Consider the following 27,814-nt stretch of genomic DNA (forward strand, 5'->3'; position numbering starts at 1 on the left):
ATGTCAAATAAGCCATTTGAATTAGGCCAATGGACTACTGATAAGAAGGTTTGCCAAGCCTACCTCACTGCTGGGCCGGTGGGCAGGGCAATATCTGCCAAATGTTTGTCTCAATTGTTAAATGCTTTGGATAAAAGCATAGGGCAAACGATAAAAACTTAAATGCTACACTTACCTATGCAATCCAAGATCCAGCCCACTGTTCCATCTCCTCCACAGGCTAATACTCGAAAGTCAGGCACATCACGGAAAAAGTTCAATCTGGAAGGCAAAGGAAAAATTTAGAAGGTCAGACAGAAAATGGTCTTAATTGTTTTTCATGGGGGCTTGAAAAAATACCATTTACGATATAATTTATTAGTTTGTAATTGAACTTGTTATTAAGGTATTTGATTTTAAGAACCAAAACTATAAATCTTATTAATCTATATATAAATCTTAATTATATATAGTTCTTAATGCTTTTAACCGTTTCCAAATACGAACATGGTACTTATCATGCTCTAGTTCACAATATACCAATCCTCCCATCCTTAATGTATAATGTATAAAGATTGAAAAATAAAGTTTCCCAATATGAATATAAATAAGTATAATTATGATGAAAAGTGGATTGGGCATAATGACTGTAAATGTGGCCCCACAACAAAAGACAAGATAAACTTTGCATTTATTACTTTGTGAAATAAATACAGACAGAATGAATGTGATGTGTTTTAGGCAGAAAACAAATTGGAAATCCGTATTCACAATGCATTATAATTCACCTTATTCTGCATAAACTCAGCCAAGCACAGGATAAACCTTTTGTATTCTGGTACAAGAGACACATGAGCTCCAAGGTCCATTCGACAGGAAAGTCTTAGTCACACAGACTTGGAGTAAAAACACCTACAGGTATGACATAACATGCAATGCTATCTCTTTCTAATTTTTTTATTTCCTGCTTAAAGCTGAAGCACTGCTCTGATGGTAAATTTATAATACAGCGTGACGGCTAAAAATGTGCTATCCACTTAGAAATAACAATTCCAAATAACTTATAAAAATAGCTTTTTTCTTTACAAAAAGATGCTTGCTGTTCATAATAAACTATTATTACACTTTTCTGCTATATTTATATTTTTAATCAATAGTTTTAGTTCTCTTGGAATACCCTACTTCACTGCCTGTGCAGCTCTCAATATCTTTCTCTCCTTTCTTTCTCTGAATGGCTTTTACAAATTGTGCACAGCTCTGGTCGTGACTGAATGTGTGTGTGTGTGTGTGTGTGTGTGTGTGTGTGTGTGTGTGTGTGTGTGTGTGTGTGTGTGTGTAGGGTGGTGGTGGTGGTGGTGGGGGGGGGGGGGGGGGGGTGTGGAAGAGAATGGGTTGGCTGCTCTCCTGTGTTACAACTTCACCTTTTGTTCTTGTTTTTTTCCCCTGAATGAAATGCCCTGTTGAGCAACTCACTCAGAGGTACAAAATGTACTGAAGCATAACGTATATATCTGTGTGTGTGTGTGTGTGTGTGTGTGTGTGTGTGTGTGTGTGTGTGTGTGTGTGTGTGTGTGTGTGTGTGTGTGTGTGTGCACATGCTTATGGGATAATGCTTCTTTGAAATGCACTAATTTGCTAATGTGTCATACTATGAGTAACATAAGACCACGTGATGACAAAGTTAGCTCTTACAATATTCGATGCAACACACATCTTGATAATTGCATCTATACCAGATGCTTTGAATTAGTCATTAGAAAGTTGTTATGGCTTAATTAATATTGGTCCTGATGGTTCAGATGGCTTCCTCATTTGTTTTTCAGATAAATGTGTGTCTCAATTTCTGACTCAATGACAAATATTGCATAGAAAACAATGATTAACCAACTTCAAGATGGAGGATTTATAGACATCCTTCTAACATCCCAGGTCTATTCTAAGCTTGGGTTCTGTGCATCTCCCCAAATCACATGGGCTTCCTCAGTATTCTCCGGTTTCACCTGCCAAATGCATGATGGAAAGTGATCTGGCTCCTCTAAATTGCCACCTTTATGCATGTGTGTGTATGTACACATGGATCATCCCTGTAATGAACTAATGTCTCATCCAATGTAAATTCCCATATTCCTAGTGATGGGGATAGACTCCAGATCCACTGTAACCCTGCTGAAGGTGAATGAATGAATGACTGAATGAATGAATGAATGAATGAATGAATGAATGAATGAATGAATGAAGACCTTAGCAATACCAGCAAAAATTTCCAATTTATCTTAAAAACAAATCAGTTATTAAAATTATATGAAATGGTATAAAAAGTCTAATCATCGGTTAGGTTTTTGGAGTGCCTGGCCTTTACAGTATTTAATTGTGTTAGATCCAGAGGGCCATTTACAGGTGGGTGTTTTTACGAGTTAGTCCTGAGAGAATCCGGAGTGATGGTCTTGCAGATTTTATGGAAATGAAAATATAGAAACATCTCACCCAGCTTTAAGTGTGCAGTCAGGTTTCTTTCCTCCAAGTCCCTACTGTACATTCAGGGGTGTTTGAAAAACACCCTTGGCTCTGGGAGTCACTGTAAAAGTGTCTGCTTTCTGTTTCTTAGGTGGCCAATGGTTTGTGTTGATTTTACATCTACAGATATGCAAGCAAGTTTGATGGTGGTATATTTGCTAAAAATGACACGAATGTTCTAGATTTTGAACAAGATATTTAAGTTGATTAAAAAAAAAAGAATTCTAAAATATGGCTGGATCAAATCTTAGGGGTGATACATTATTAGTGTGGACAGAGAAAACACAGTACATTTTTACAGTCACTGTCTAAGTTATAAACTGTGGTGAACGCATATAATGGATTTTTACTGAAACCATCAGGTGCTTGTGAGGGGAAAAAAATGCTCTTCTACTCTTATAAGTGCCTAGGAGCTACCATGAACCTGTTTATGAGAACACTCCAGTTTCTGCTCCAACTGGCTTGACTGTTTGAACCAATGACTGTCATGAGCATGTCATGAATGGAATATGTACCATTTAAAAGTCATAGATTTGACACTTTGTTATAGGCCTTATGTATCTTTTTTGTGTTCGTTCTTCTCTTTCCACTGAAAAGGTAACAGTTTGACAGCTTTGATGTTTAATGTTAGCTAAATCAAACATACATTGATAGTTTATTTCACAATAATGAGCACAGAACATTCTCCAGTTACATTGATGGATAAAAAGTGTGCTGTATCTTTTGAGAAAGAAAATTTAACCAAGTTGTGAGATTACTAATATGAGATAAGGAGGTTAAGGGCAGTTAAAATCGGAAACTTCAAAACACCTACGCAACTGTCAGTCATTCTAGTTTCATATGGCAGTTGGATCCTCTGTTTTTTTAATTGTTGGAAAAAGAAGACTTCATTCAGTCTACATTAAATTCACAAATCTTTAGAAAAGATCTCACAAAATGCTCCCACTAATACTTTCATGTTCAGTGTTCAGTAAGGGGACTTACCCTACCATGGGTCCTCCACGATCTAGACTGTAAACCTGTCTGGGGTTAAGCAGGTACTGGAACTTCCGCAATACCCTTATGGAGAAAAACAGATAAGGACAAAACTCTGTGTTAAAATAAGTGAGATAAAAAAACAATAGAGAGGTTTATATAAAAATATGGAGACCAACTGATGCACCTGATACATTTACACACACACACACACACACACACACACACACACACACACACACACACACACACACACACACACACACACACACACACACTGTTAGGCAGCTTTTACTATCTCTGGTACTCTACATGAAATGATAAATGAAATCTCTGCAGTGCCTTTCATTTTTATCTTTTTATCTCCCACTACTCCATTCTGTCTCTCAGTAGTAGAAACAAGAGGAGTGAGAGAGAGACTGAGAGAGAGAGCCTGAAAGTCTGAAACATATCATACAGAAAGCTTTTAGGCTAGAACATTGCTCATTATGTTGAGCGAAGCGATAATCCGACCACTTATAACCATTAAAAACACCATTCTTTTACTTGGAAAGAATATAAGGGCAGAGTCAAGAGTCTAAACCTTCAAATCTCGCTTTCAAAACACTAAAGACAGTGGAAAAATACAACATGAACCATTCAGTGATGACCACTTCATTGACTTATTCACATCAAGGGAACAGTTCAAATAGTGTTCTTTTTTGGATCTGGGGCAGTTAACGCGTCTTTGTGTGAGCTCGAGTCTAATAATAGGGAATAATCGGGCCATTATTGGTATTTATAAGTGCGTTGCTATGGTGACGCTCCTGCCGGATCCCAAATTGGTCCCTCGGCAAATTGAGGATGTGTGGTGGGCGGTGAGAGCTGTAACAACACCTACATTCATCCTTTTTAACAGCAGTGCTGCCTCCTGTTTGCTTTGATGATATTTAGGACAGAGTGACAAGCAGGAATAGCAAAATAGACATGGGAGACATGCTGGATATGCACATTACGATTACATTAAGCAGGAACGCTGCCGACTGCCCACCAAATCATATTAAATAAGTAAACTCGAGTCCTGGAATCTACGACACAGTAATGCACAGAATTCTCTGGTGTAAAGTGATAGTTAGGGGAACAAAATGAAACAGAAATGCCTCGCACCTTTCTCCTTGTCTTCCACCACTCTTTGGATTAACCAGCACCAGTAGAGGATGTGTTCCAGGAAGAGGGGTGATCTGAAAATGAAGAGGAAATACAGAAGCAGGACATCCAAATTAAAATACAAAAACTCAGTTAAAGTATCTGCCAACAACCAGCCTGCACTATGAAACCTGACCTGTAGTGCTTGACCATCTCCAGTGAACTTAAAGCACTGATTGGAGTCATCAGGACTGGTGTTGGGGGATGACTCGCCCTCTCCTCTTTTAACTACAGAGTGACGGTCCTGGACAAGAGAAGGGCAGAGAACACCAATTGTGAAATAAAATGCTAGGTGTCACAGCATGTCAAAAAGCATTCAATAATTAAAATGAAATGTCTGGACTGACCAGTACAACAGGGCAGATGTAAGATGGCAAAAGGGTGTGGTCTTTCAGTGCTCCACCATCGCAATCTGCCCTCATATGTGATGCACACTTATTATGGAGCTGCAGATAAAAATAGAAATATGCAGTCAAGAACCAATGGCCTGAGTTAATAAAGTCTGCACGCCTTTCCCCTGATTCATACAGGAACACACTGCTAGAAAATATAATTGCTTTTGATGTCCCACTGGTCATCACCTCACACTCATTGTGTGTGTGTGAAAAAGGTTTTTTTTCGAAAATGTAACATTTAGTTGATTGAACTTAGGGATTACATGCTAAGGTTAAGTAGGGAAGAAAAGAAATAATGCCACCAAGAGGAAGAAAGTGTACATTACAACAAGAAGTAAAATATTATCTATATCATTGAAACCAGAAAAAATTCATTATTTAAATTTGCTCATTTTGTACCATCAAAACTAAATCTTCATATTCAGTAAAATACTAAAATACTGAGATAATTGTTTTTAAGTAAGCCTGTAAAAATGTAACTGATTGCTCAAAGCAAACAAGTTAAAGGAGAAACATCTTTAAAGCCACCAGATAGTGATATATATACTTACGGTAATTTGACACCAAACACAATGAAGGCCAGTAAGACCCTGGTAGTACTTGATACTGCGGTGACATCGATCGCACTTGGTTGGAGAATTGCCCTCCATCCATACATGCTGCATAGCCTTCAGGGAAGAAAGAGAGAATGCAACAAACTATGCAAAATATATACATAAAAACATATACAAAAACTAAACTTAATTTTTTGTTTGTTGTTAAATTGTCAGTGTAGGTAATGAACCACATTTCAATAAATCCAAGTGGGCTAGACAAAAAATTAACAAGGTCTGTCACCTTGTCACATTACAGCCAAGCATTTTTTTATACACATATCCCTGTGTGTTAGGAAGCTGGGATCAGAGTGCAGGGTCAGCCATAACATATCATCCCTGGATGAGAGAGGGTTAAGGGTCTTCCTCAAGGGCCCAACAGTAGTGATTTGATGGTGATAGGGCTTCAGCCTTGACCTTCTGCCCAGTAGCAACACCTCTTGTGTGCACTAATAGACCTATATCAGGCTGTAAAAGCGTCTTAGAGTGAACTGTGCATCTGGTTTACTCACATTGGTGTGTCTGCGGGACTTGGCATAAGTGCTGATGCAAGCAGCAATGTTTTTGGACACACAGCGCTCATGGACTGTGTACTTGCATACTGCCAAATAAGAGTGAATTGGAGAAGTTACTCATAAAGCAGGTAGAAAATGTTGGAGTAAGATACCTAGAAATAATTCAGATTATACTTAAATGCAATTTTATTTATAGCTGTCAGGCAAATAACATGAAAAGACTAAGGTCTTTTATGATGGATACCTTGAATAAAGGCTATAAATTTACTTGGAAAAAAAAAAAGAACCTCAGCATGCTTCTTGACTTTATTTACATTCCTGTTGGAGAATATAATTTAATAATTTTTTATAACTCCATCGCATCATCACAGTATCTCAACATACAGATCAGGTGCTTACGTGAGCAGCAAAGGCCTTGTTTGCGCACTCCTAACAGCATAGTGTGACAGTAGTTACAGTATGCTGGCTTGTTGAAGTGCTTCAGTCTCCATACATGCTGCCCATCTTCTTGTACATTCTGAGAACAGATGTTTGAAACACTACATGTGAGAGCGGAAGGAAAAGAATCACTTTCAACTACCGCACATACTTCATGAGTAATAGTGAATCCAGGACTTAGCTGTCAGTTTAGCTGTGTATACAACTTTAGCTATAGAAGAACACAAAGAGAAGCTCTGACGCACCGTCTCCATACCCAGCAGTACCAGCAAGGGGATAGTGGTCATTCCCCCTCTGATCCACTCTTCTAGTGTGACTGTTCCATCATGGTCATAGTCAATCTCCTCCATCATCTCCTTCAAGATCTGCAACCAAAGCACACATACAGTATGTACACTGAGACATGAATCACATGTTATAAAATGTAAGGTACAGGCTTGCATAATACAGAAATGCTGATTCCATACACTTGAACTGCAAACACACAAAATCATAATTTTTTTTCTTAGTGTATCTCGTATAAAGATGCTTGACTAATACATAAGTTGACTACAAACTAATAACTACACATAGGATAGTGATAACTTTGCAAGATATCATACTCAATTGATTAAATATGTATGGATGACTGTTTTTTAATGAATTTTGTGTTTATGTCTATGTCTGTATGTTGGATTGGATTGGATTCAAACTCTTGCAGTAGACTTTAAGCACATACAGTATAAACCAAGGATGACCTTACCGGCTTCAGCTCTGTTGAGTCCCATTCAAGGTATTCTGCTACATGGACCATCTGATTGATGATACGGTCCAGCTCCTAAGTAGATATTTAAACTAAAGTTATATTGAGTTTAATATTTAATGATAATAAATGCAGTATGCAGACTGAAACCACTTCACTATCTGAATGTCCCTGTCTATGTTAGATTTCCTGTCAGCAGTCCTTTAAATATCTACGGAAACCAGACATAACAACATCTGAGTTTCCCGGTCTAAGTTGCTAGTATTTAATGCTAGAAGAAGGAGGTGAAGAATGAGCTCTGATGATGCTGTAATAGTAATAATGTAATAGTAAGACTATTCTGTAGGTGTTTAATAGAACCAAAATGACCGCAGATATATATATATATATATATATATATATATATATATATATATATATATATATATATATATATATATATATATATATCCTAGAACTGAAGAACTGTATCTGACTCACTGAGCTGTCCAGCAGGCCATTCCCATCCGTGTCATACAACCGGAACATGACTGCAGAGCGAGAAAAGTAAGAGAAAGGGGAGATAAGAAAGTCCATCCTGTAAATGTTAAGGACTTCATTAACACACAGGCCACCTGTGGAAAAGATGGGTGTTCCATGAACATCTACAGACACAGCAACACAGTTTCATGTGTTTTTTTAAATGGTGGTTTAAATACCTTAGGTCTGCTACAACTCTAAATATCATTTGTGTTTAAGTGGGATGGTGTTGTGTAAAGACAGGAGCTGATCTTGTATACAGAAAACTGTATATGAAAAGCAAAACACAGCTTTCCTCCCCCAACTCCTTCCTCCTGTTCACTGGCAGAGGCCCAGCATACAAAGCCACAGATCACATTATTCACTTTCTGTAAGAGCTAAATATATGAAAAGATTACAAGCTAATATTACACTTCATTCAAATTTAGAGTCTAATAAATATAGTCACCGGATAGTGACAAATTGTGGTCCTAAGCCTTACAATCTGAGGACAATGTAATTGTAAGTGTTCAACTAAAAGAAAATCTCCTTCCAAATGTACAGCAGACTTTACAAAAACATGTGCTTTCCACTACAAAACTGGTATTAAATTGTGTAAAATGCCTTCAACAGCTAAATGGATTCATACAAGCAAAAAAAAGTGGCCTACTGTACAGTCATCGCAATGGTTTATATTTGGCTTGTGTTATGGAAAGTAAAGCATATAATCAAATTACTCTATAGCACCCTGCTTTTTCTTTTCTTTTGAGGTTTTTCTCATGTTGTTACAGATACAGAGTGTTTGCTAGTGGTTGATATCAGCCGCAATAAATAATAGGTTCAAAAATTCACTCTGCTTGAATGGCTCTTCTTTACTAAATAATAGCCTGAATATTGAGCCCAGGGAGCAAATGAGTGTGTTACTAAACATAAATCCACACTTACACTCTAGTTTGTCCTCTGGAGTCCCTCGTTCCAGCAGAGAGAGGTAGCACACAATGTCTTTCAGGAAGACGATCTGTGGTGTGGAAGGAGTGGAGCTCTTCTGAGGGGATGGACTTTTCCTCAGAGACACCCCCTTGCCTGATCGACTTCGCTCTAAGGACACAACAGTGGCACAGTCAACATGTACTAAAGATGAGCTTTTGTCTCTAAACTATCACGATGCATGAACTAAAATAATGAAAATAATTAAATAATGCAAACCCCTTTAAGAGTTTGAAAGTCTTAATGGCAGGTGAAAGCACAAGTAATGCAAATTAAAATAGATGATGAATGGCATGGTACTGTACAGGCAGTAAAATATCCATTTTTGTAGATGGTTCAACATGGCAAAATTTGACTAACTTAAAGTCATTACAGTTGATGCTTAGTGTAATTACAGTGCAATTTTAGTAGCACCGAGTCTTTTCTTAGAAATGTAACAACATATCTGATTAGTTCAAAATGACAAATGAGGTGTGTAGCATGTAATTGCTCACAATGAATGCACAAATTCACAAAAACTAGTTGAGTGAACCATATTATTTTTCATTTGAGACATTCAATGAAGAAAAAAACTTGTGTAGGGGGGAAAATGATCATATCTTATTATAAACAGGAGGTGCAATGCTGCCTCACAATGGGGTCCCTGGTTTGATCTTGTGCTTGAGTTTGTCTTTTTCCCACTTTGTCCACATAGGTTTCCTTTAGGTTCTCTGTTTACCTCCTCACTATAACATATCCGAAATATCTGATGGCTATTCTAAATTCTGCCTAGGTGTGAATGAGTGTGCAACTCTATGTCGCCATGGTGCCCTGAAATGGTGTAAGAATAGGCTTTATATTCTATATGAACACTCTCCGAATAACATGGTTACCAAAGATGAATAAATTAAACAAAACAAAACAATCGCATCTGGATTTGAGGATAGCTACCTGGGGAGAGACGAGGGGAGTTGCAACTCTTGGAGGGTGCCAGAGCATTGCAGCTGCTACCTGCTGAGGGTTTAGGTGAGCAATGAGGAGTGTGACCCCCTGTGCCTGAGCGTTGTGAGGAGGAGCGGGATGAGCATGGTGAGGTGGTAGCACCAGATCCAGGCATCACACCAACTGGGTGCTCTGGAGTGTGTCTGCCCATAGCACTGAGAATACTTTTCCCATTCATCCCTGTGAAGGGAATAATTAAAACAAGAAACAGAAATAACAGATTAGACAGAGTAAGAATAACAGAAGATATTTTCAGACAGAGCTGCTGCAAAAATCCTGCAGGTAAGGAGAGTGACTCAGAGGTCTTTGTGTTGCAGAGCTGAGGGGTAAGAATGACACCACGGTGCACAGAAATCAAAGCAACACTGCACAGTATTTACTCACTGGGTAAACATGGAGAATCTAAAATGTGAGCACAATTACACTTGGCCATGAAAAAATAGATAAAATAGCAAAAGAAATTCATAAAAACTTGTCACACATTTGCCAACACACTGAAAACCAACACAATGATGGGAAAAAGTGGTATCTCTGGAGTAGAAAGCTGCTACAGATGATGTGTCTCAGGTTGCACTGTACACACAGATACCTGTTATAGGAGCGCAGGCCACTTCTGTCTGAATTGAGATACCTGCATCAATCGACTTGGGTTCTGCAGAAAGAGTGAGTTACAAAGGACAGAAAAGAAAAAGAAAAATATGGGGGACACTATGAGTATAAGAAAAATGGAAAGATTAGAAATGTTGGTGTATTCTAAAAGGTCTTTGCTGTTCAAATGTTAGTGAAGGAGAAAATTTAGCATAAATAGTGGCAGAAATACTATATTTATGGTTTCTAAAGTAGTAAGATGCAGTATTTATCTGCAATAACATCAGCGATAACATTATCTGCAAAAACATCAGAACATACATCACCTGCTGAAAAAATGTTCAATTTAGACATTTCCTAGCACTAGATGGCACCATTGACCATCTCTGTAGTACAATCTGTACATTATGGAGCAAGTCGTGACCGAGCAGAGGGCTGTGAGGCATTTGATTCAAAGCCCACCCCCTTAAACAGAAGGTGGTCTTTTGGACTAAAATCTTTCAGCATGCAAAAGGGCATGAGCCATCCATCTGGACTGTTTATTCACTCACCCAGTATAAACAGTCTGAGCCCAAGGAAGCAGTGCCAGGGAGAAAAACAGGTCTCCCTACACCAGCAGAGTAGCCACTTGAAAACAGTTTTTCTCCTAACAGTTTAGCCCGAGGTCTTCTACCACCCAACACTTTATATTTTAAAAACATGATGAGTATATATGGAGCTAGGTGCATGTCCTTGTATAATCTTTGCTAACATATGCTTCAACAAAGGATTCTTTCAAAGATCACTATCATGGCTTTTTTTTTCTCCAGATGTTAAGATTCATAAACATTCTGCTTATGCACATTTGGTAATTGAAAAAAGAGCATAGCCTGGCATTGGTACACTAAGGCAATGATGATAATCCTAGACTTTTCACCTATTTTGACTTATTATAACCAATAGACAGTGAACATAAATACAATGCTTTTTGCAGATGTTATCTCACAGTCTTTTCAGATTGGCTATGGAGAATTTAGCAGTAATTTAAGAAACACATTTACCGAGCAGTGCTGCTCCTGTGCGTGGAATATCGGGGGAACTGCTTGCTCCAGTCTTACTCTTGAAAGAAGTGAAGAGATGTTGGCACAGTTCCTCCGGGATGTCATTCTCCAAGTAGGTGGTCATGAAGAGCTGGAAGCCTTCGTAATCGATAGGCTATAGACAACACACAAAGATATGATTAGAGAGAAAAAAAATAGAGCATTCCAGGAGAAAAGAAACAGATTTCATTTTGTTATATGCAAAAATTATATGCCCTCATCTCGTTTGTACATGTTAATTATCGTACAATTATAGGTATCTATTATTTTGATAGATGTCATTTTTCAGCAGTACTTTTGCACTTAAAATTGCATGTAGATATCCTTAATAAAAAAAGTAAAAAACAAAACCTAAAAGAATAAATTAAAACTAGAAAAAAAAACCTGCTAAAAAAAAGAAAGGATGTACAGTGGCAAAATATATATCAAAACATGATAGACAACACTCAACAGGTTTTAAGTATATTAAACATATGGCAGACATATAAGAAGATGGCTATGACCTTTAGAATTTAGGAGACAGTATAACCTGTGCATGAAACAGCATGATGTATGTTTTATGTTTGGCCATGAAGACACACTAGAAGCACAGAGCATGCAAACCCACAGGGTTTTGGCTTACTTGGTTGAGAACATCTTGCTTCTGTTTGGCGGTCCCCGGGATGAGGATAGAAGCAGAAAGGGAATTAAGTTCTAATGCTCTAAGGTGCATTTGGTAGGCTTCCAGGATTTTTATTCTGAGGGTCTGAAATAATTATTCTGATAAATCTGACAGTCTTTTGGAACTATCTGGATGTTAATTTTTTTCTTTTCTTTTCTTTTTTTTTTTTTTAATAAAAACTCATAAATTCAAACAGAGAGACAAATACTGTATGAAATGGCCAGAGAAGGGAGCAGAGAAGTGGGAGAAGGAGCACATGAACTCAGATCTGATCTGAACAGATTTGAGTTTGATTGACAATAGTGTAATCCACAGACCATGCTGACTAATGCAGTGCAACATGGGAACATGTAGTAACTGGAGTTAGATTACAATATCGTTGTATCCAGCATATATCAATATATCAATACACAAAAGGGAACACACTGGACACTGCACACTGCACCACTTTACCGTAAATTACTGAATGTTTTTAGACCATTCACTGGTACTCATAGCACACACAGTTGAGCCTGATCTATCTTCCAGCATGGTTTAGAGTAGAAAGTGCAAAAAATTATTTGAACAATAAAAGGAGCTTTCTGTTTGGATTACTTCCAAAATAATTAAAGTCTGATTAAATAATTAAGCATGCTTTTGAGAAAGTGCTCCAACACCAGAACATTATATTACATACAGTATGTGTTCTGAGGCAGAGGGAAATAACTGTTTATAGAGTTAAACTGAATATTCTTGATATCCAGCCAAACAATTTATATGGCTGATAGTAAATCTGTTTTTTCTCTTATTTCCCCCTACTTTTCTTTTCTAAAAATCAATAAAACCAAATGACACGGAAAAAATCTTAACAAACATGGCATACACTGCATTTTACCATTGAGGGACAGTGGTGTAAATTAACTACAAGTATTAAATAAGATAAAACAAAGACAAACTACCTTTTACTTTAAGGTATTAATACATCAGGGATAAAGCCTTTCTCTAGACAGTAGATTTCTGGTTATGTCTAGATTCCCTTGTCATGACAGCTGATGTGTTGGAAACCCCTGCACTCTGCACTAAAGACAGCATGTGGGCAGTGTTAAACCACAGGCTCGTTGGCGCTGCTTGCAGACCTACTGACTGCACCAGTGTTATTCTGTATTGATCCAGACGAGGCTCTGGGTCACAACCAGTGGCGCCAAACACAGACGAATGTAATATTTGTGTCAAGGTGAAAGAAAGAAAAGAAATATAATCGTGACACACCATCAAGCAAATGATCAGTGTATTTGCCTTTCATAATGTAACCTGATGCATGGGTTTTTTTTTGGTGTTAGGGTCGGGCGGTACAGAGCAGCTGAAGATGAAGCATTTCAGGGTCAGAGTCAGGCTGTACTGCTACCTGGACGCTCTCATAGCCCGAGAACACAGTGTGTATTTACATGCCATTTAATCACATGATGCCACACATCAGATAGGAGACATACCTGCTCTGGGTTGTATTTGGACAGTACACCATTTCCATGAAACTCGTCCAAAACATCTTTCAGTTTTTTAGAAGAATCTGTGTATGATAAAAAGAAATGTGTTTAAATAAGGTCAATTTTAAATACAGTACAACTATATAACTAACTGGAAATAGAGATTTATGCCAAATAAAAATCCTGAGATATATAATACTATGAAAATATCATACAGCATTTTGTTTTTGACATTTATTTGATGTCCTCTGATTTATTGTCTCAGTAGAAACGTTAACATTTAGATTCAGATGCCTTTGTGCTGCAGAGACAAAAGGATGTAGGAACAACAGTTCATTTTTTTCCAAGGTGGCTCCTATAAGTTCCTCATAAAACTACAGACACTGGTATACCTATACTCTTAGCAAAATAAACAAAATACAAAAAAACTATATCTTCCCTTTCCACATTTCCATAGAAAATAATTAAAAGTGAAAATTAAAAGTATCATTCCAGCCAAACAGCTACATGGATGCTCTTTTTTTTTCATTTTGTTAATATTTATTATTATATCTATGACTCTGTAGATTAACAAGACTACATGTAGGACTACATGTTCTGCTTGTAAAATTAGTTCTAAATGGCCTAATTTAGGCATTTGTAATATACATATCTATACTTTTAGAAATACAAGATTTGTAATGGCAAAATATCATCAATACGTGCATTATTTCGGGAGAAAATTAATTATTATCTAATAAGTTACCATCCACAGCTTTATTCTGTTTCTCCCCCAGTCTATATTTGAGTCATCATGCCTAATAACGTTTGCTACACACAAGTTCTGAACATGTTCAGTTGGGGTGATTCCAGTGTCTCCCACTGGCAACACATCTGACTCAATGTGATTTAATATTTCACACCATACACTGTGAGCTTTACAGAGTAACCTAGGTGTGGGTCTAGCAGATTCATTTAATTTTAATTATTTTTTACTTTTTTTTCTGTTTAATTCTCATTGTCACCCAGCAGACAAGTAGGTTCAACAACCAAAAAAGAGAAACAAAAAGTCCTATTCATATTTGGCCTTTAAATAATAAATAAATAAATGAATAAATAAATACACTCATCATCCACTTTATTACAAACACCTTTATACCTCAGTTGTAAAAAAGAAAAGCCAATGTTTTTCCAAACTTCTACTGACCAGCTTCAGTGAGCTTGTGCTCAGATTCCTGTTCTTGGCTGACAGGAAATGGACCTGATGTGATCTTCTGTTATTGTCACACATTGTAAACTGATTGCCCTTACAGTTTGACATGTAATTTTAAATTGTCATTGTCATCGGTCATCAAGGCAATTTTAAATTGTTTTTTTGTTTTTTTTTGAAGAGATGTTATTTGAGTTAATTTAGCCTTTCTGTCAGCATAAACCGGTCTGGCCATACTCCCCTAATCGTCTGCAAGCCTTCTCTCATAAACAAGGCATTTCCGCCCACAGACCTTTTTTGTTTTTAGGACCATTCTGTATAAACTCTAGATATTATGTATCCAGGAGAATAACTTTTTACATGTGACATAAGGTTTCTAACAACTTGTTGACTTTGGAGCATGACATGTAACACTAGAAACTTTCTTTAAACAAAATAAAGATTTTATACTTAAGATATTAAAAAAACATCTCACTAAAGTCTAGACTGTGCAGTACAATAAAGCTTTTATTTGTCCACTGAGCTAGCTAATGAATTTATAATTTGTCCACCCCTGTTTAAGGTTCCAGCAAAATAAATAAATAAATTAATAAATTAATAAATAACATTAATATGTTGTACTACAAAATGCTGTAACTTTAAATGTATGCTAAATATTAAGTATATACTTTATATATATAAACTGACAAAGAACAATAAATTACTATAAAAAGGATCGTAACCTTTTGAATTAATATTTGGAGTTTAGCTACTTAGCTAGTGTGTGGGAGGTATTTTCCCTCCAAACTGAAGAAGCCAGTTTAGTCAGAATGAAGAGCTGTACACAAAATCTAATTTGAACATGAGCAAAAACTAAACCTAAAATCTGCAAAGACAAAGCAAAAACTAGTCATTTTCCACAGGTTCAGCAGGCAATAAAGCAAACTCCTGGTCAGAACTCACAGTGACACTGACTGAGTCTGAGATTTATAAACTGTTTGTTTAGTTTCAATCACAGTTTCAAGCAAATGATTCTCTATGCTGCAAAATGCCAGGGGTTAGATAGAGAGGAGGAACACATATGATGACTGAGGGCTATGCAATGCGGACAAACATCTGCTAAATGCCATTAGTAATGATTTATATAAATCTAAATGGACTGAGCTTTGGCTTGACATGAGGCAGAAACCCATTATTCTGCTTACTTGGAGAAGACTCTTTTCTGCTTACTTGGAGAGAAACACCACAAGTGCATCTCTTTAGGTTGTGCTATAAAGTCATTGTTGTTGAAATCAAGCTGGCAAATATATTCCACTCATTACTAGACAACAGCCCTCCCCCAGACAGACAGACAGAGAGACACATACACAAAAACACACACACACACACACACACACACACACACACACACACACACACACACACACACACACACACACACACACACACACACACACACAAGGAAAGTACATCTGAAAGGACCTACAGAATTACAGTAGATTTATTTACAACTTGCTGTGACATTAATGCTGTAGTCGGCAGAAGAATAACAGCAGGGTGTCTGTCTACCTAAGAGCCTCATGCAAATTTCCATCAGATCTGGCTAAAGGTACATTAACCTGTTCACCAACACTCATACATTTATACAACTGACACAAATACAAAATGCATGGTCATTAACGAACAATACAATTTTCTGCAGTGAAATGAAGCTCATAATCGAATTATACTGTAAGTAAAATGTAGCTTGTAACAAAAGATTAAAACACTGCACAATTTGTAGTGGTGTGAAATCTAATACACAAAGGTTCGGTATGGCTGCAGGTTTTAGTTTCAACCAAGCAAGAAGCAGCTGAATCCTGCAGTTCATCTTGGTCTTCAATCAACTATTACAGTAGATGACATATGCTTAGCTGGAATGAATCACTGCAGCCACACTGGCCCTTTGATTAGATAAGATCCCCCAACATATGTTACATGATCAAATTTTGAGATTTTTGAGATTTTTAAAGATATAGAGAGCATGAAAAATGTTGTTGTTCTTTTTTTTGGCTGCTCCCATTAGGCGTTGCCACAGAAGATCATTGGTCCACATATTTGTTTTGACACATATTTGTTTTATGCTGGATGCCCTTCCTCATGCAACCTTCCCAGGTTATCCAGGCTTTGTTCTGGCACTGAGCACACTGACTTGTACAACCCTCCAGTGGCGACTCCTTTCTAAATGATACAGTATGATTCCATTGTACAGTATGTTTTATATGCATAGAACTATTGAATGTGTAGATGTTATGCTCAGGTGGGTCACTGAATAGTGTCTAATAGTCCCTCTATATTTGAACCCATAAGTGTGAGAGACAAACACATAAGGGCCAATGATGATGTATATTCTTCCAAAACACACACAGTATTAACAATGTCACATCAAGTTTGTGTCACTAAGTTTTAGTTTATAAAAATGTTTTTTTGTATTAAGCCGTCATTTTCTTGTATCTAGTAAATGATAAAGGATAAGTGCATAATAGAATAAAAAGTCCATAATAATACCACCATTGCAGATCAATAGATATTAATGAATGGACAATACCTAGTATTATTTACAAAGTAGTGCCATAATTCTGTATGTAGTGCTGGGACTGTTATTGGGGTTTTGAAACATTCTTACTGCCCACTTTATTACACGCACCTCAGTCATGAGAAAACATAAAGTACACCTTCCTTCAATTCTATCTTTTTACTTACCAGGGCTGCAACTGCACTGAGATATTGTGATGGGATCTTAGAAGATCTGTTCATGAATTAATCCCCTCGACCCTCAATAAACTGAATCAATGTTGTAAAGAGTGGGCTAAAATGTCTTCAAAAAAAGTGAGAGATTTTTTAATGGATTTTAGCCATCCAGTAGTACTTTGATGATGATGGGTTTCTGAACACATGCAATTCGAAGCTATTTGATGGATATTTTTAATTGTGGACAATACTCAACCTAGCTCTCTCTCTCTCCCACAACAGTGTTGAAGAGGAACCTCATGCCTATATGCTGCCTGTAAACTGATGCATGACAGCCTCTCTCTCTCTCTCTCTCTCTCTCTCTCTCTCTCTCTCTCTCTCTCTCTCTCTCTCTCTCTCTCTCTCTCTCTCTCTCTCTCTCTCTCTCTCTCTCTCTCTCTCTCTCGGTTCACTTTTTTTGGTCATGTGTGCTCCTATGGTGCTCCCTTTCCTGTTTCATGGCACAGACAGCACCAGCAGTGCATCAATACTTGCTGTCAATATAGCCTACATTCCTAACAGTTTCCTAAAAGCCCTTTGTCAGAAAATTTACACTTGCCAAATGTTAAAAACATCTCATTTAGGGATAAAAATATACCATTTAATCCCATTCGGCAGCTTAAAAATATGACACTGAATAATAGAAATTGAAAAAAAAAGAGAGAAATAAAAAGCAGAAAAATCAAAGGATCCTGTTTTATTCTGTATTATATTACAAATCCCCCTTACTTGCTTGGTTTCCTGCAATCTGGATTTTTGTAAAGTTAATTGTTAACTGTTGTGTTTTATGATGGGGCTAATTTTCTGTGGCTGCATCAAATGGTGTGTTCACAGGCCTCACAGAGTCCCAGCCCACGTTGGAATTTCTGCCCTAAACCTGGCTCACAGAAACTCATCATCAGTCTCGTTGATAATTTTGATGCTATGGTAGATATGTATACAGACTGATAATCAGTGAGAGTGTCTTTGAACAGTGCAGATGGGTATGTCATTGAGTCTATGATTCAGATCACCAAGAATGCATATTTGTTCAGTGTATTTTTGTTTGGTACTCACATTCGCTGTATTGCTGAAGTTGGGAAAACTCGGCTGGGCTCAAACACACCCAGCTACAGTCACCCATCTCGCTGGCCGTAGTGTGTGGTGAGGATGGGTATTTTTGGAGACACCTCTGATTAGCCCTGGTTGAAATAGGAAACGACGGTGTGCATGACTGGCATCATCCCAACTCCCTCAGTGACCAGATGGCAAAAAGGTGGTGCTGGAGTGGGGAAGTGCAGGAATGGAGAGATGAGAGGACACGTGTGCAGAGTCAAGGTGAAATGGACGAGGTGCGACAGGAAGGGGTTGTGATTTGCACTGCGGGGAAGTTCACACAGGAGAGAACTGACTGTCCATGAACCACAGCAACCTTTAGAGACAAACAGACAATTGAATATTATCATACCTACATTCATAAGTTCTGAAAGTAAATATATATATACAGTTATTAATATATTCAATGGCTCTGTAATATATATTAATAGTGTAAATACATAGTGTAAATACTCTGTACTTTATATAATGGGTTAAGCAGTGTAAGTATAAGTAGTAATTATAAGCAAAGTTTGTAAATAATACAAATTTCAGTCTCGTATTAATATATATTAATGTAGCTTACTGCAGTAACATAGCATAGTGCTGTCAGACTGGAAAACAAGATCCTAGAAGAAAAAAATTGCATCCACCAATAAAGGTGCTACATCCCATCCCACATTCTAAAATAACAACTGTAGAGTGCATAGGGCCAAATCTGCATGTGTGGCTTGTTTGACAAGCATGAAGGAACACTGGAACAGTTTGACTAACCCGGTCACTAATCACCAAACCAGTGTGTGTTTATTTGGCACAACAAATTCAAATTTAGCTACATCAACTGTCATAATGCCAACGTGTCTGAGTATTCCAACATGTTTTTTGAACAAGTTACACACACATTTATCACTATGCACTTTACAAGCATCACCCTGAAATGTGGGAAAGTCAGCGTTGTGTTCTCTTTGGAAATAATGAACAAAAATTAATCTCAGTGTCTGGTTGACAACTGGTATTCTGATTTGAGTTAAGCTACATTCGCAAACATATTGACTCTACACAATAAGGCCATGCTATTGAAAGATACAACGTATTTTTAGATCGAGTTTATTTTGTACTTGATATGAAACTGATCTAGTATTTAAAACCTGTTTTGGCCCAATAATGATATCAGCATCTGAACACGATTAAAATGTAAATAACTATATAAATTTAATATAGGAAGAAACATGATACATATAAACATTTCTTCTTCTTATACAGCAAAAAAGAGACTATACAATTAATCCCAAATCACTAACTTTATTTTTTTTCAGTTAATCCATAGAAAACAACATAGAATCGGTCTTCCACACCATTTCATGTTCAAAGGACCAGTCAGTAGCTGGATCACATGTGCATGGTCTGCCTCTGCACTCAGTGTGCAACACCAATCAATGTATCTCCCTCTCTGAGAACAGAGTGAGGTTTAGTGCAGTGAAAAATCAACAGCGGTTTACCAGCACTGCCATGGGAACTGGGAAGAAAAGGAGATCAAAACAATAAACCTCTGTTAGGGGACTGATCAAGAGAAAATGCAACAATGAAGGTAGAAGCAGAGAGAAAAGAAATCTATAAGTATTTAAAAATCTATAGGTGCTGATCTATAAGTTAAGGCATGCCACAGATAATTATTCCTTATTTTTACTGTTAGGTCACCAACAGACCAGGAATTAACAGCACAAAATGTATGTAGGATGCTTCCAGAATTATCCATCTTTTTACCATCTCTGTAACGAGTCTGTCTGTGTTTCCCCTTGTTTCTGTCTGCTGTCATTTCCCTGCTGTTAATTGTTGACCCCACCCACCTATCTGTTACCATGGACATTAACTACACATTCTCTTCCCCAGGTGTCTTGTCTTAGTCTGTGATTGCCTCCGTCTTGTGATTGGTTCTTGTTCCCTATATCTACTCTGTTTGGTCATGCCCCTGTTGTGAGTCGTTGTTGGTGTTTAACGTATCCTGGTGTCGGTTCCTGTTCCGTGTTTTGCCTGCCTGTTTCTGTTTTTGTTCATTAAAATAGTAAACTGCATTTGGATCCTAACTTGCCTTTGTCTCACCATGTCACATCGTGACAATCTCATTGCTACTTCCTATTTACTATCAGTATAAGTACTTATCAGTATCAGTAATACCCTACAATATCTACCAAAAAAATGCATCCCAGTGACTTTATCAAATTACTTTTTAGTTGCATTGAAATTAACCTATATATTACATAGAATTGGTGTTGATTTGAAAATCAAGTCAGCATTCAAAAATTGATTTGGTCTATTTTTCTTAAAGAAATAATCTTTCAAATCAAATGGTTTGGCACCTGTATGCGTGAGTGAGTCTGTATATATCACTGTGTGCATATATGGTGCAGGAAGGTCTAAAGACTTAAAAGGCCACACACATGCAATGACAGTTATTTCAGCCTGATAAATGTAAACTCACTTGGTTTTATTTTAAGCACAGAATAAATGGAAAAGTAGTGCATCCAAAATAGCCATAGTGATGTTTTTGTTCCACTATGGTTCTGGCACAAGAGTGCATTAAAAAAAAACTAATAGTGTGTGACAATATTTAAGTGTGTCACATGCTTCTTCCTGTGCAGCTGATGGTAATGTGTCAACCTAACACAGACTCGACCGACATCTGTTTTACCTGTTTAGTCTCTAAAAAAACATGACATTTAACATAGTCTAAACGAATGAGAAAAGATATTGGCCGTGTATCACATTCGGCCTAGAAACATCCCTGCAACTTTTTGAGCGTAGTTTAATAGCACACAAAACCTATAAAATGTCATTTTATGACAAAACCTTGAAAACTATTATTATTTTATTTAGTCACGAGATAAACTAATGTGTATATTGACAAAGGACATATTGATTTTATGCTATTAGTTAAAAATCATTGCCTGAGTGTGTATTTTTAATTAAATGTCCAAATACTCAATTATTTGATAGATTCATATAAATATGATAGTTATACATTTGATATAACCAGTGCAATAAGACACGAAAGGCATGGACATTTTTTTTTGCGATTTTCAAAATATGGAAGGAAAGTTGTGAGAACATATTCACAATAAGCAATGCTGTTGTACTTTCAACGCATTAAACAGGAAATTGTTCCAGAACATTGAGGTGTTGCCAGATATTCTGCTTAATGTAAGCTCTCTTTGTTGATGTCTAGCTGAGAGGCTATCCATAACCATCTGTAGTGTTTCACTACAACCCATCACTTTTTTTAATCTTTGTCTCATCAGAGAGACAGCTAATCATCAGAGTAACTTAATATAGGGCATGCTAAGCTTTCAAAGATAAACTGATTAAAACGCTGATTTAGATTGGGTTTGATTAGTGTTGCATATTTGTGTTTAATTAAATTATGTGATTTGAAATAATCTGACAAAGTTAATCGGTGGTCTGGAAAATGATAAGGAATCATTTTAATGAATGGTAAGCACATGTATGTATATGTACACAGTATCACAGTACCTGTAATATCCACATTACATAGTTAGGTCCATAAGTATTTGGACAGAGACAAAATGTTCATAATTTTGCCTCTCAACACCAAACACAATCTGGTGATTTGAAATGAAGCAATCAAAATGTGATTGAAGTGTAGACAAGCAGATTAATAAAAATTATGTACTAATGATGTGTAAATTTAGGGTTTACATTTTTACATGGTCCCTTTGTTTTTTACATAACTGGACATTTGATTAAGAACAGTTTTATGGACTCTTGTGGCCTGTTTCCTCATTGTTTCATGACAAATTAAGAAAATATAAAAGGTCTGTAGTTTATTGTAAGTGGCATTTGGTAGTCTTTGTCATGGGAACTCTTTAGGAGTGGCCAAATCAACAATTTGGTATAAGGAAAGCAATGGTGAGCTCAGCAACACCAATATGCCTGGAAAAACATCTAAGACAACTAAAGTGGTTTATGGTGAAATTTTTTCCTTGGTGAAGAAAAGGCCCTTAACAATCCAGCCAAGTCAAGAACTCTCTTAATGATGTAGGTGTATCATTGGAAAAACCTACAATCAAGTCTTCATGAATGTAAATTTTCACCTCAAGATGCAATCCACTGTTAACACTGAAGAACAGAAAGGCCAGATTGTATAACGCTATAAAGCATCAAAGCCTGTCCAGTTCTGGTACAAGATTATTTGTAGAGATTAAGCTAAGATTAACTTGTAAAAAAATGTTAGGAACAGAAGACCACAGAGAAGGAAATTAAGATCTTGTGATCCAAAGCTTTCCACATCATCTGTCAAATATGGTGGATGCAATGTTATGACCTGGGCATGCATAGCTACCAAAGGAACTTTATCACTGGTGTTTAGTAATGATGTGATTGTTGATAAAAATGAATAAATAATTAATTTTGATGTGTATAGAAATATATTTTCTGCTCAGATTCAGCCAAATCTGTAAAAAATGACCAAACATTATGTGAAAGTAACCAAAGAGCTTCTTAAGAGAAAGAAATTGGATGTTCTTAAAACATCCAAATAAACAGTGTCTTCCAATTGTGTATGCTTTTCTTGTTTAATGTAGATAAAGATGAAACAGAAAGAGCCATAAACAAGCAGCAATTGAAGGCGCCGAGAGTAAAGGCCTGGCAAAGCATCTCAGGAAAGGAAACTCGGTATAAGGTAATGTCCATATCCATTCAGACTTCAGGAATTCAGTGGAAAGGATTACATACCAGTGTTGACAATAACAGAACAAAAATTCTACATTTCTCTTGAAATTCTCTTAGAAAAGAATTTCTTGGAGAAATGAAAAAACGACTATTTTACTACTCCTGCCTGATAACCATGGCTCACTGAACAGTCTGTCATTTCTGAGTGCCTGAAATAAAAACATATTTGAAGTCTTGCCAAATGTGACATTAGACTCATTAGAAATCCTTTTTTGGAAAAATGAGATTCAGATACATACTATATGTAGTATTAGTATGATTCTAATCAATTTGTTGGCACCTCAGTAGTCGTCAACAGCTGCGGCCTTAAAGAGCAGGGATTTAAATACACAATCTACAACAACAACCACAATAATAATAATAATAATAATAATAATAATAATAATAATAATAATAATAATAAAACATATCAAAATCACACAAGATCTTTGGTCAATTAACTGGGCATTTTTGTCATTTACAACCATCTTTTCATCACTTTTCTTTTCTCTTTGTTATATAACGAGTTATCTTTTTGCCCTGTTAGTAGCTGTTTCCATGACTCTATTCTGACCAATGACGCGTCTTAAATTATGAAAACATGGTACTCTTTGATTTTTCCATCAACCTGGGCCAGAAATAATAAGATGGATCATAAACAAATGAGTACAATTTCCTTCTTCTAGCTGCTGCTGACTTAAGACCATGTTTAGATTGTTTATTATTTTTTATAGACATATATCATTGTAGACATGTAGAAAGCTACAGAAGCCACACTAATCTTGAACATAACAAATAAATCAAAAAACCAATAGCTGTGCAAATATGAAACTGAGGAAAAGGTACATATCTCAGTTTCATCTGTTTTGTCACAGTGATTCAACACTTCATGTATGAAGATACCAATCATGGAAGATTCTGAGAGGGAGGGTGGTAATGTCACCCAGACAAATAACAGAGTTCATAAACACAGACAGACACAATGGTACTGTAAAAAACACCCACAAGCATGGTGGAGCTGTAGTGGCCACTCTATAGTCCACACATACACACATGACACCCAAGTCCTTCAGTATCAGTCAGTTGCTGTTATAAGTTACAAAAGTTTCAGATAGATGTCTTGTCATGATTGTCAATTGACTCTATTTAGCCAATAAATGTACACTGGACTGTAGCATAATATTAGCATTGCTAAATATGTTTCATCATCACATTACACAGAACTGGGAAGTAAAAAGTGCTAAAGTTTTATAAAGTTCACAGACTGCAGAAACTTAAGACACAAGTGTTACTCCTGAACAAAGTGAACAATATGATTGGGACTATTGAGTGTTTAGTGAACAAGTTGATTTTGTTTGAGGTAGTCATTCATATTATGAAATTTCCTTTGAACGACTCTAAAACTGACAGATTTTCCTTGAATAGAAACACCAAAGACCTGTTTTTTTCTATACAGTAGCATTTACTTCATAACTTTTCTATCCTTGCCTTTAATCTAGAGTGCAGGAAATCATGAATTCTTATAAAAAAAATCTTTGTTCATTTTCCAGATTTGTAAGTTTGATGTTCGATTTCTGTTTTATTGTTTTATCAATTCTATGGAGTTAGACAAATTTGTCCTGTGCTTGCTTGTTGTTGTGTTTTCCTCAGGCCTTGACTCCTTGTCCGCCTGTTCGCAGTCGATTTCAGTGCCTGATCACTGTCCCTGTGTCTGGTACTTTAGTTGATGGCAGAGTTTGACATTCTCAGTGCTCAGTCTTTTCTTTAGTAATATCTCTGTGTTGTTTTGTGTAGGACATGTTCGGTTCTGCAGTATTGTTTCTTTCTGGTGTATCATCAAACAACGACATTTGTCAGATATATGTGGTAGATTGGTATGTGTTTGTAAGTTATTTTTTGGGGGGTTTGTTATTTCTTATTTCATGTTTTTGTCTGTTTCTAATACATAGATTTATTGGTAATTATTATGTTCATCACTGCAAATGTAGTTACTTACATGAATGTTATACAGCAGTTAATAATTTATCACTCAATCTATCATATTCCGTTTTTGCATTACAAACTAAAACGGTGAGGTACAGATGTGTGAAGTGTTGGCTGCAGGGTAAAATGTGGTTACTGTTGAGAATTTCCAGCTACTGCCTGTACAAAATACAAAATTATTATTTAATATATGTTAATATTTATACAAAACTGTCAGACAATAATGCTAGATTAATACTGTAAAAAAGATAAATATGTTAAAAGTATCATAATTTATGTTTATTTACTAAACTGAACACTGTTTGAATCTTTAAAAAATCAAACACGCTGTCATATTGAAAGCTACCTAAAAATTTTCCTGAAAATTCACCTAGATTTTTATTTTTATTATGTTTTTCAGACAACAGTAGAGTCCAGAATACAGTTAGACAGATAAAGGCAGTAAGGCAGTAAACATATAAAGCGAGGAAAAATGAAGAGACAAGGTTAACATGGATGTGTATGTGTGCACGAGTATACGTGTACATAGTTAATGGGCTGCTAGAGGCACGTGCTGATCTGAAGGATGGGACGACCCCTCCATGCAGAGAGGGATTCTGTTTGCTCATTCAGTTGCCTAGCAACCTGACGTCATACATTCGCAAGGAGGAGTTGAAGTGAAACATGGAAGGTTTGGTGTGTGTGTATGTGTATGTGTGTATGTGTGTCTCTGTGACGTTTAGAATACCTGTCCCCAGCCTAGCAGCATCTAAGTACAAAAGCAACCAAGAAATGCAATGCACATTATATACATCATAAATGATTTCAATCACATTTGATTGTCAATTAAATCTCTTCTTTTCCAGGAACTATTAGCAAAGGCTCATGATGCTACTCTGAGAACAACCAGGTCAAGAATAGCATCGCTTCTTTCCTCTCCAGATATCTCCTTAAATCTAAGCACAGCCAATCTGCCACTGTTGTGCCCTTGAGCAACCGTCTGTTTTCCAGGGACACCACATAATGTCTGACTGTGCCCTCTGACCCCAGCACACAGATGCAAAGAAAAATTTTTTATCTGTACATTCATTTATGTGTATGCATATGTATGTGTAAACATAAAGGCTACATCTCTCCTCTTTTGCATCTTTTATATCTCAGTCTTAAGTCTCCCTTATTGGTTACATACATCTTAAGTGTTTAAAGTCAAACATTAAGTAAAAACTACAAATAAAAAGCAAGGTTCCAAATTTTCAGTTCCGAACCTGTAAAAGACAGTGTGTGTATAGTTTTAGGAAGTTGTATATTGTATTGTAAAGATAGAGCTTATTGTAACAAGTTGAATAGGTAAGATTTCAGCTGGATTTTAAAAATATTATGTGCTATATTTGAACACACTGAGTACCAAATCGCGGCATGACCATGTATAAAACATTAGAGCCTATAAAGAAAAGTCTCTTAGACAGAGTCAGCGTCAACTGTGCTGTCGTCCTCAATAGCTCACCTTTATTCACAGAGATAATGAGCATGAGTCATTCAGGTATTCAGACTACACAGAAAGAAAAAAGAGGAATGAACATTTCCCCGTTGGACAGTCTCTCTTTCACATTTCATCTGTCATCTATACTAACACTGACTACCTTTCTCTGAATGAGGTCTGGCTTTTAAAATATGTATTTTGTAAGACCACTTAAAGGACAGTAAGAGCCACATTATTCTTTTCTCCTTTTGTGTGGTCAAACAAGAACACTTTTCAGTGATAGTCAAGTTCAGGGTTATATCTTCTTTTGCTTAATTGAAAAGTAGGTGTCTTATAATAATGGTCTATTTCTTGCTCCTCCTTTGTCTCACAGCAGAATGTACTTTCCCTGATTACCTATTCTATTGACACTTCATTATATTCTCCCCAATATAGTAGCCTATTTAATTCTCTACCTCACATCTATTTTACGTCATACCCCCATCCCCTCTCTTCCTCTTTTTCTTACTCTCCGTCTATCTGCTTCCCTCATCTCATTTTCCCCCTTGGACAAGCAGATGGGTTCATAATTACACTTCTGTTGAAGTAGAATTTATATGACTGTTCCTCTCACTCACCTCTTTATGACAGCCACACCCAATGACTGTCTACATAACACAGCTGATCTAATAAAAGCTTTTCTCTCATCCACTGATTACATAAAACAGTTTATGGAAAGTAGCAGAAATGTACCCATTAAAATTTTAATGACGACAGTTATATTATCGAATTTGTCATTCTGTTTAGCGAATAAAGCAACCATTTTGTTATCACAGCCTCAAGATGATTTAGTCCTAAAGCAAAACAACACAAAGCCCTCCATACATTATCTATTATCAATTATTTTCCATTCTAATTTACTGAAAAGTTTCAAATGAGTCTGATATTATATTTATCTTAAATCATCCATCAACACCAGAGCTGTCGTACAATTTCACAAACAATATAAAAGTCATAAAAGTTAAATATTCTGTATAGTTTCTAAATGGAATTGCAATGTTATG

At 36.5% G+C, this 27,814-nt stretch overlaps 1 protein-coding gene across 5 annotated transcripts in view; it reads right to left on the minus strand.

Annotated features, from left to right (window-relative positions):
* Positions 1 to 27,814, minus strand: part of LOC113654273 (diacylglycerol kinase beta) — an 81,130-nt gene that overhangs the window by 38,260 nt on the left and 15,056 nt on the right. For 3 of the 5 annotated variants that reach the window (XM_027164322.2, XM_027164321.2, XM_047814596.1), the window contains 18 exons: positions 18,587 to 18,941; positions 13,600 to 13,676; positions 12,092 to 12,112; positions 11,431 to 11,584; positions 10,392 to 10,454; positions 9,752 to 9,982; positions 8,780 to 8,932; positions 7,817 to 7,866; positions 7,337 to 7,411; positions 6,840 to 6,959; positions 6,556 to 6,673; positions 6,154 to 6,242; positions 5,600 to 5,716; positions 5,001 to 5,099; positions 4,790 to 4,897; positions 4,615 to 4,688; positions 3,478 to 3,552; positions 176 to 261 (listed from right to left, as the gene is read on the minus strand). In XM_027164322.2, the coding sequence (XP_027020123.2) occupies positions 176 to 261; positions 3,478 to 3,552; positions 4,615 to 4,688; positions 4,790 to 4,897; positions 5,001 to 5,099; positions 5,600 to 5,716; positions 6,154 to 6,242; positions 6,556 to 6,673; positions 6,840 to 6,959; positions 7,337 to 7,411; positions 7,817 to 7,866; positions 8,780 to 8,932; positions 9,752 to 9,982; positions 10,392 to 10,454; positions 11,431 to 11,584; positions 12,092 to 12,112; positions 13,600 to 13,676; positions 18,587 to 18,653 (1,777 nt within the window). In that variant the 5' untranslated portion in view covers positions 18,654 to 18,941. The remainder of the gene's footprint in view (positions 1 to 175; positions 262 to 3,477; positions 3,553 to 4,614; positions 4,689 to 4,789; positions 4,898 to 5,000; positions 5,100 to 5,599; positions 5,717 to 6,153; positions 6,243 to 6,555; positions 6,674 to 6,839; positions 6,960 to 7,336; positions 7,412 to 7,816; positions 7,867 to 8,779; positions 8,933 to 9,751; positions 9,983 to 10,391; positions 10,455 to 11,430; positions 11,585 to 12,091; positions 12,113 to 13,599; positions 13,677 to 18,586; positions 18,942 to 27,814) is intronic. The other 2 variants (XM_027164324.2, XM_027164325.2) reach the window with 2 other exon arrangements.

Source organism: Tachysurus fulvidraco, chromosome 6 (assembly GCF_022655615.1).
Source record: "Tachysurus fulvidraco isolate hzauxx_2018 chromosome 6, HZAU_PFXX_2.0, whole genome shotgun sequence".
NCBI lineage: Eukaryota > Metazoa > Chordata > Actinopteri > Siluriformes > Bagridae > Tachysurus > Tachysurus fulvidraco.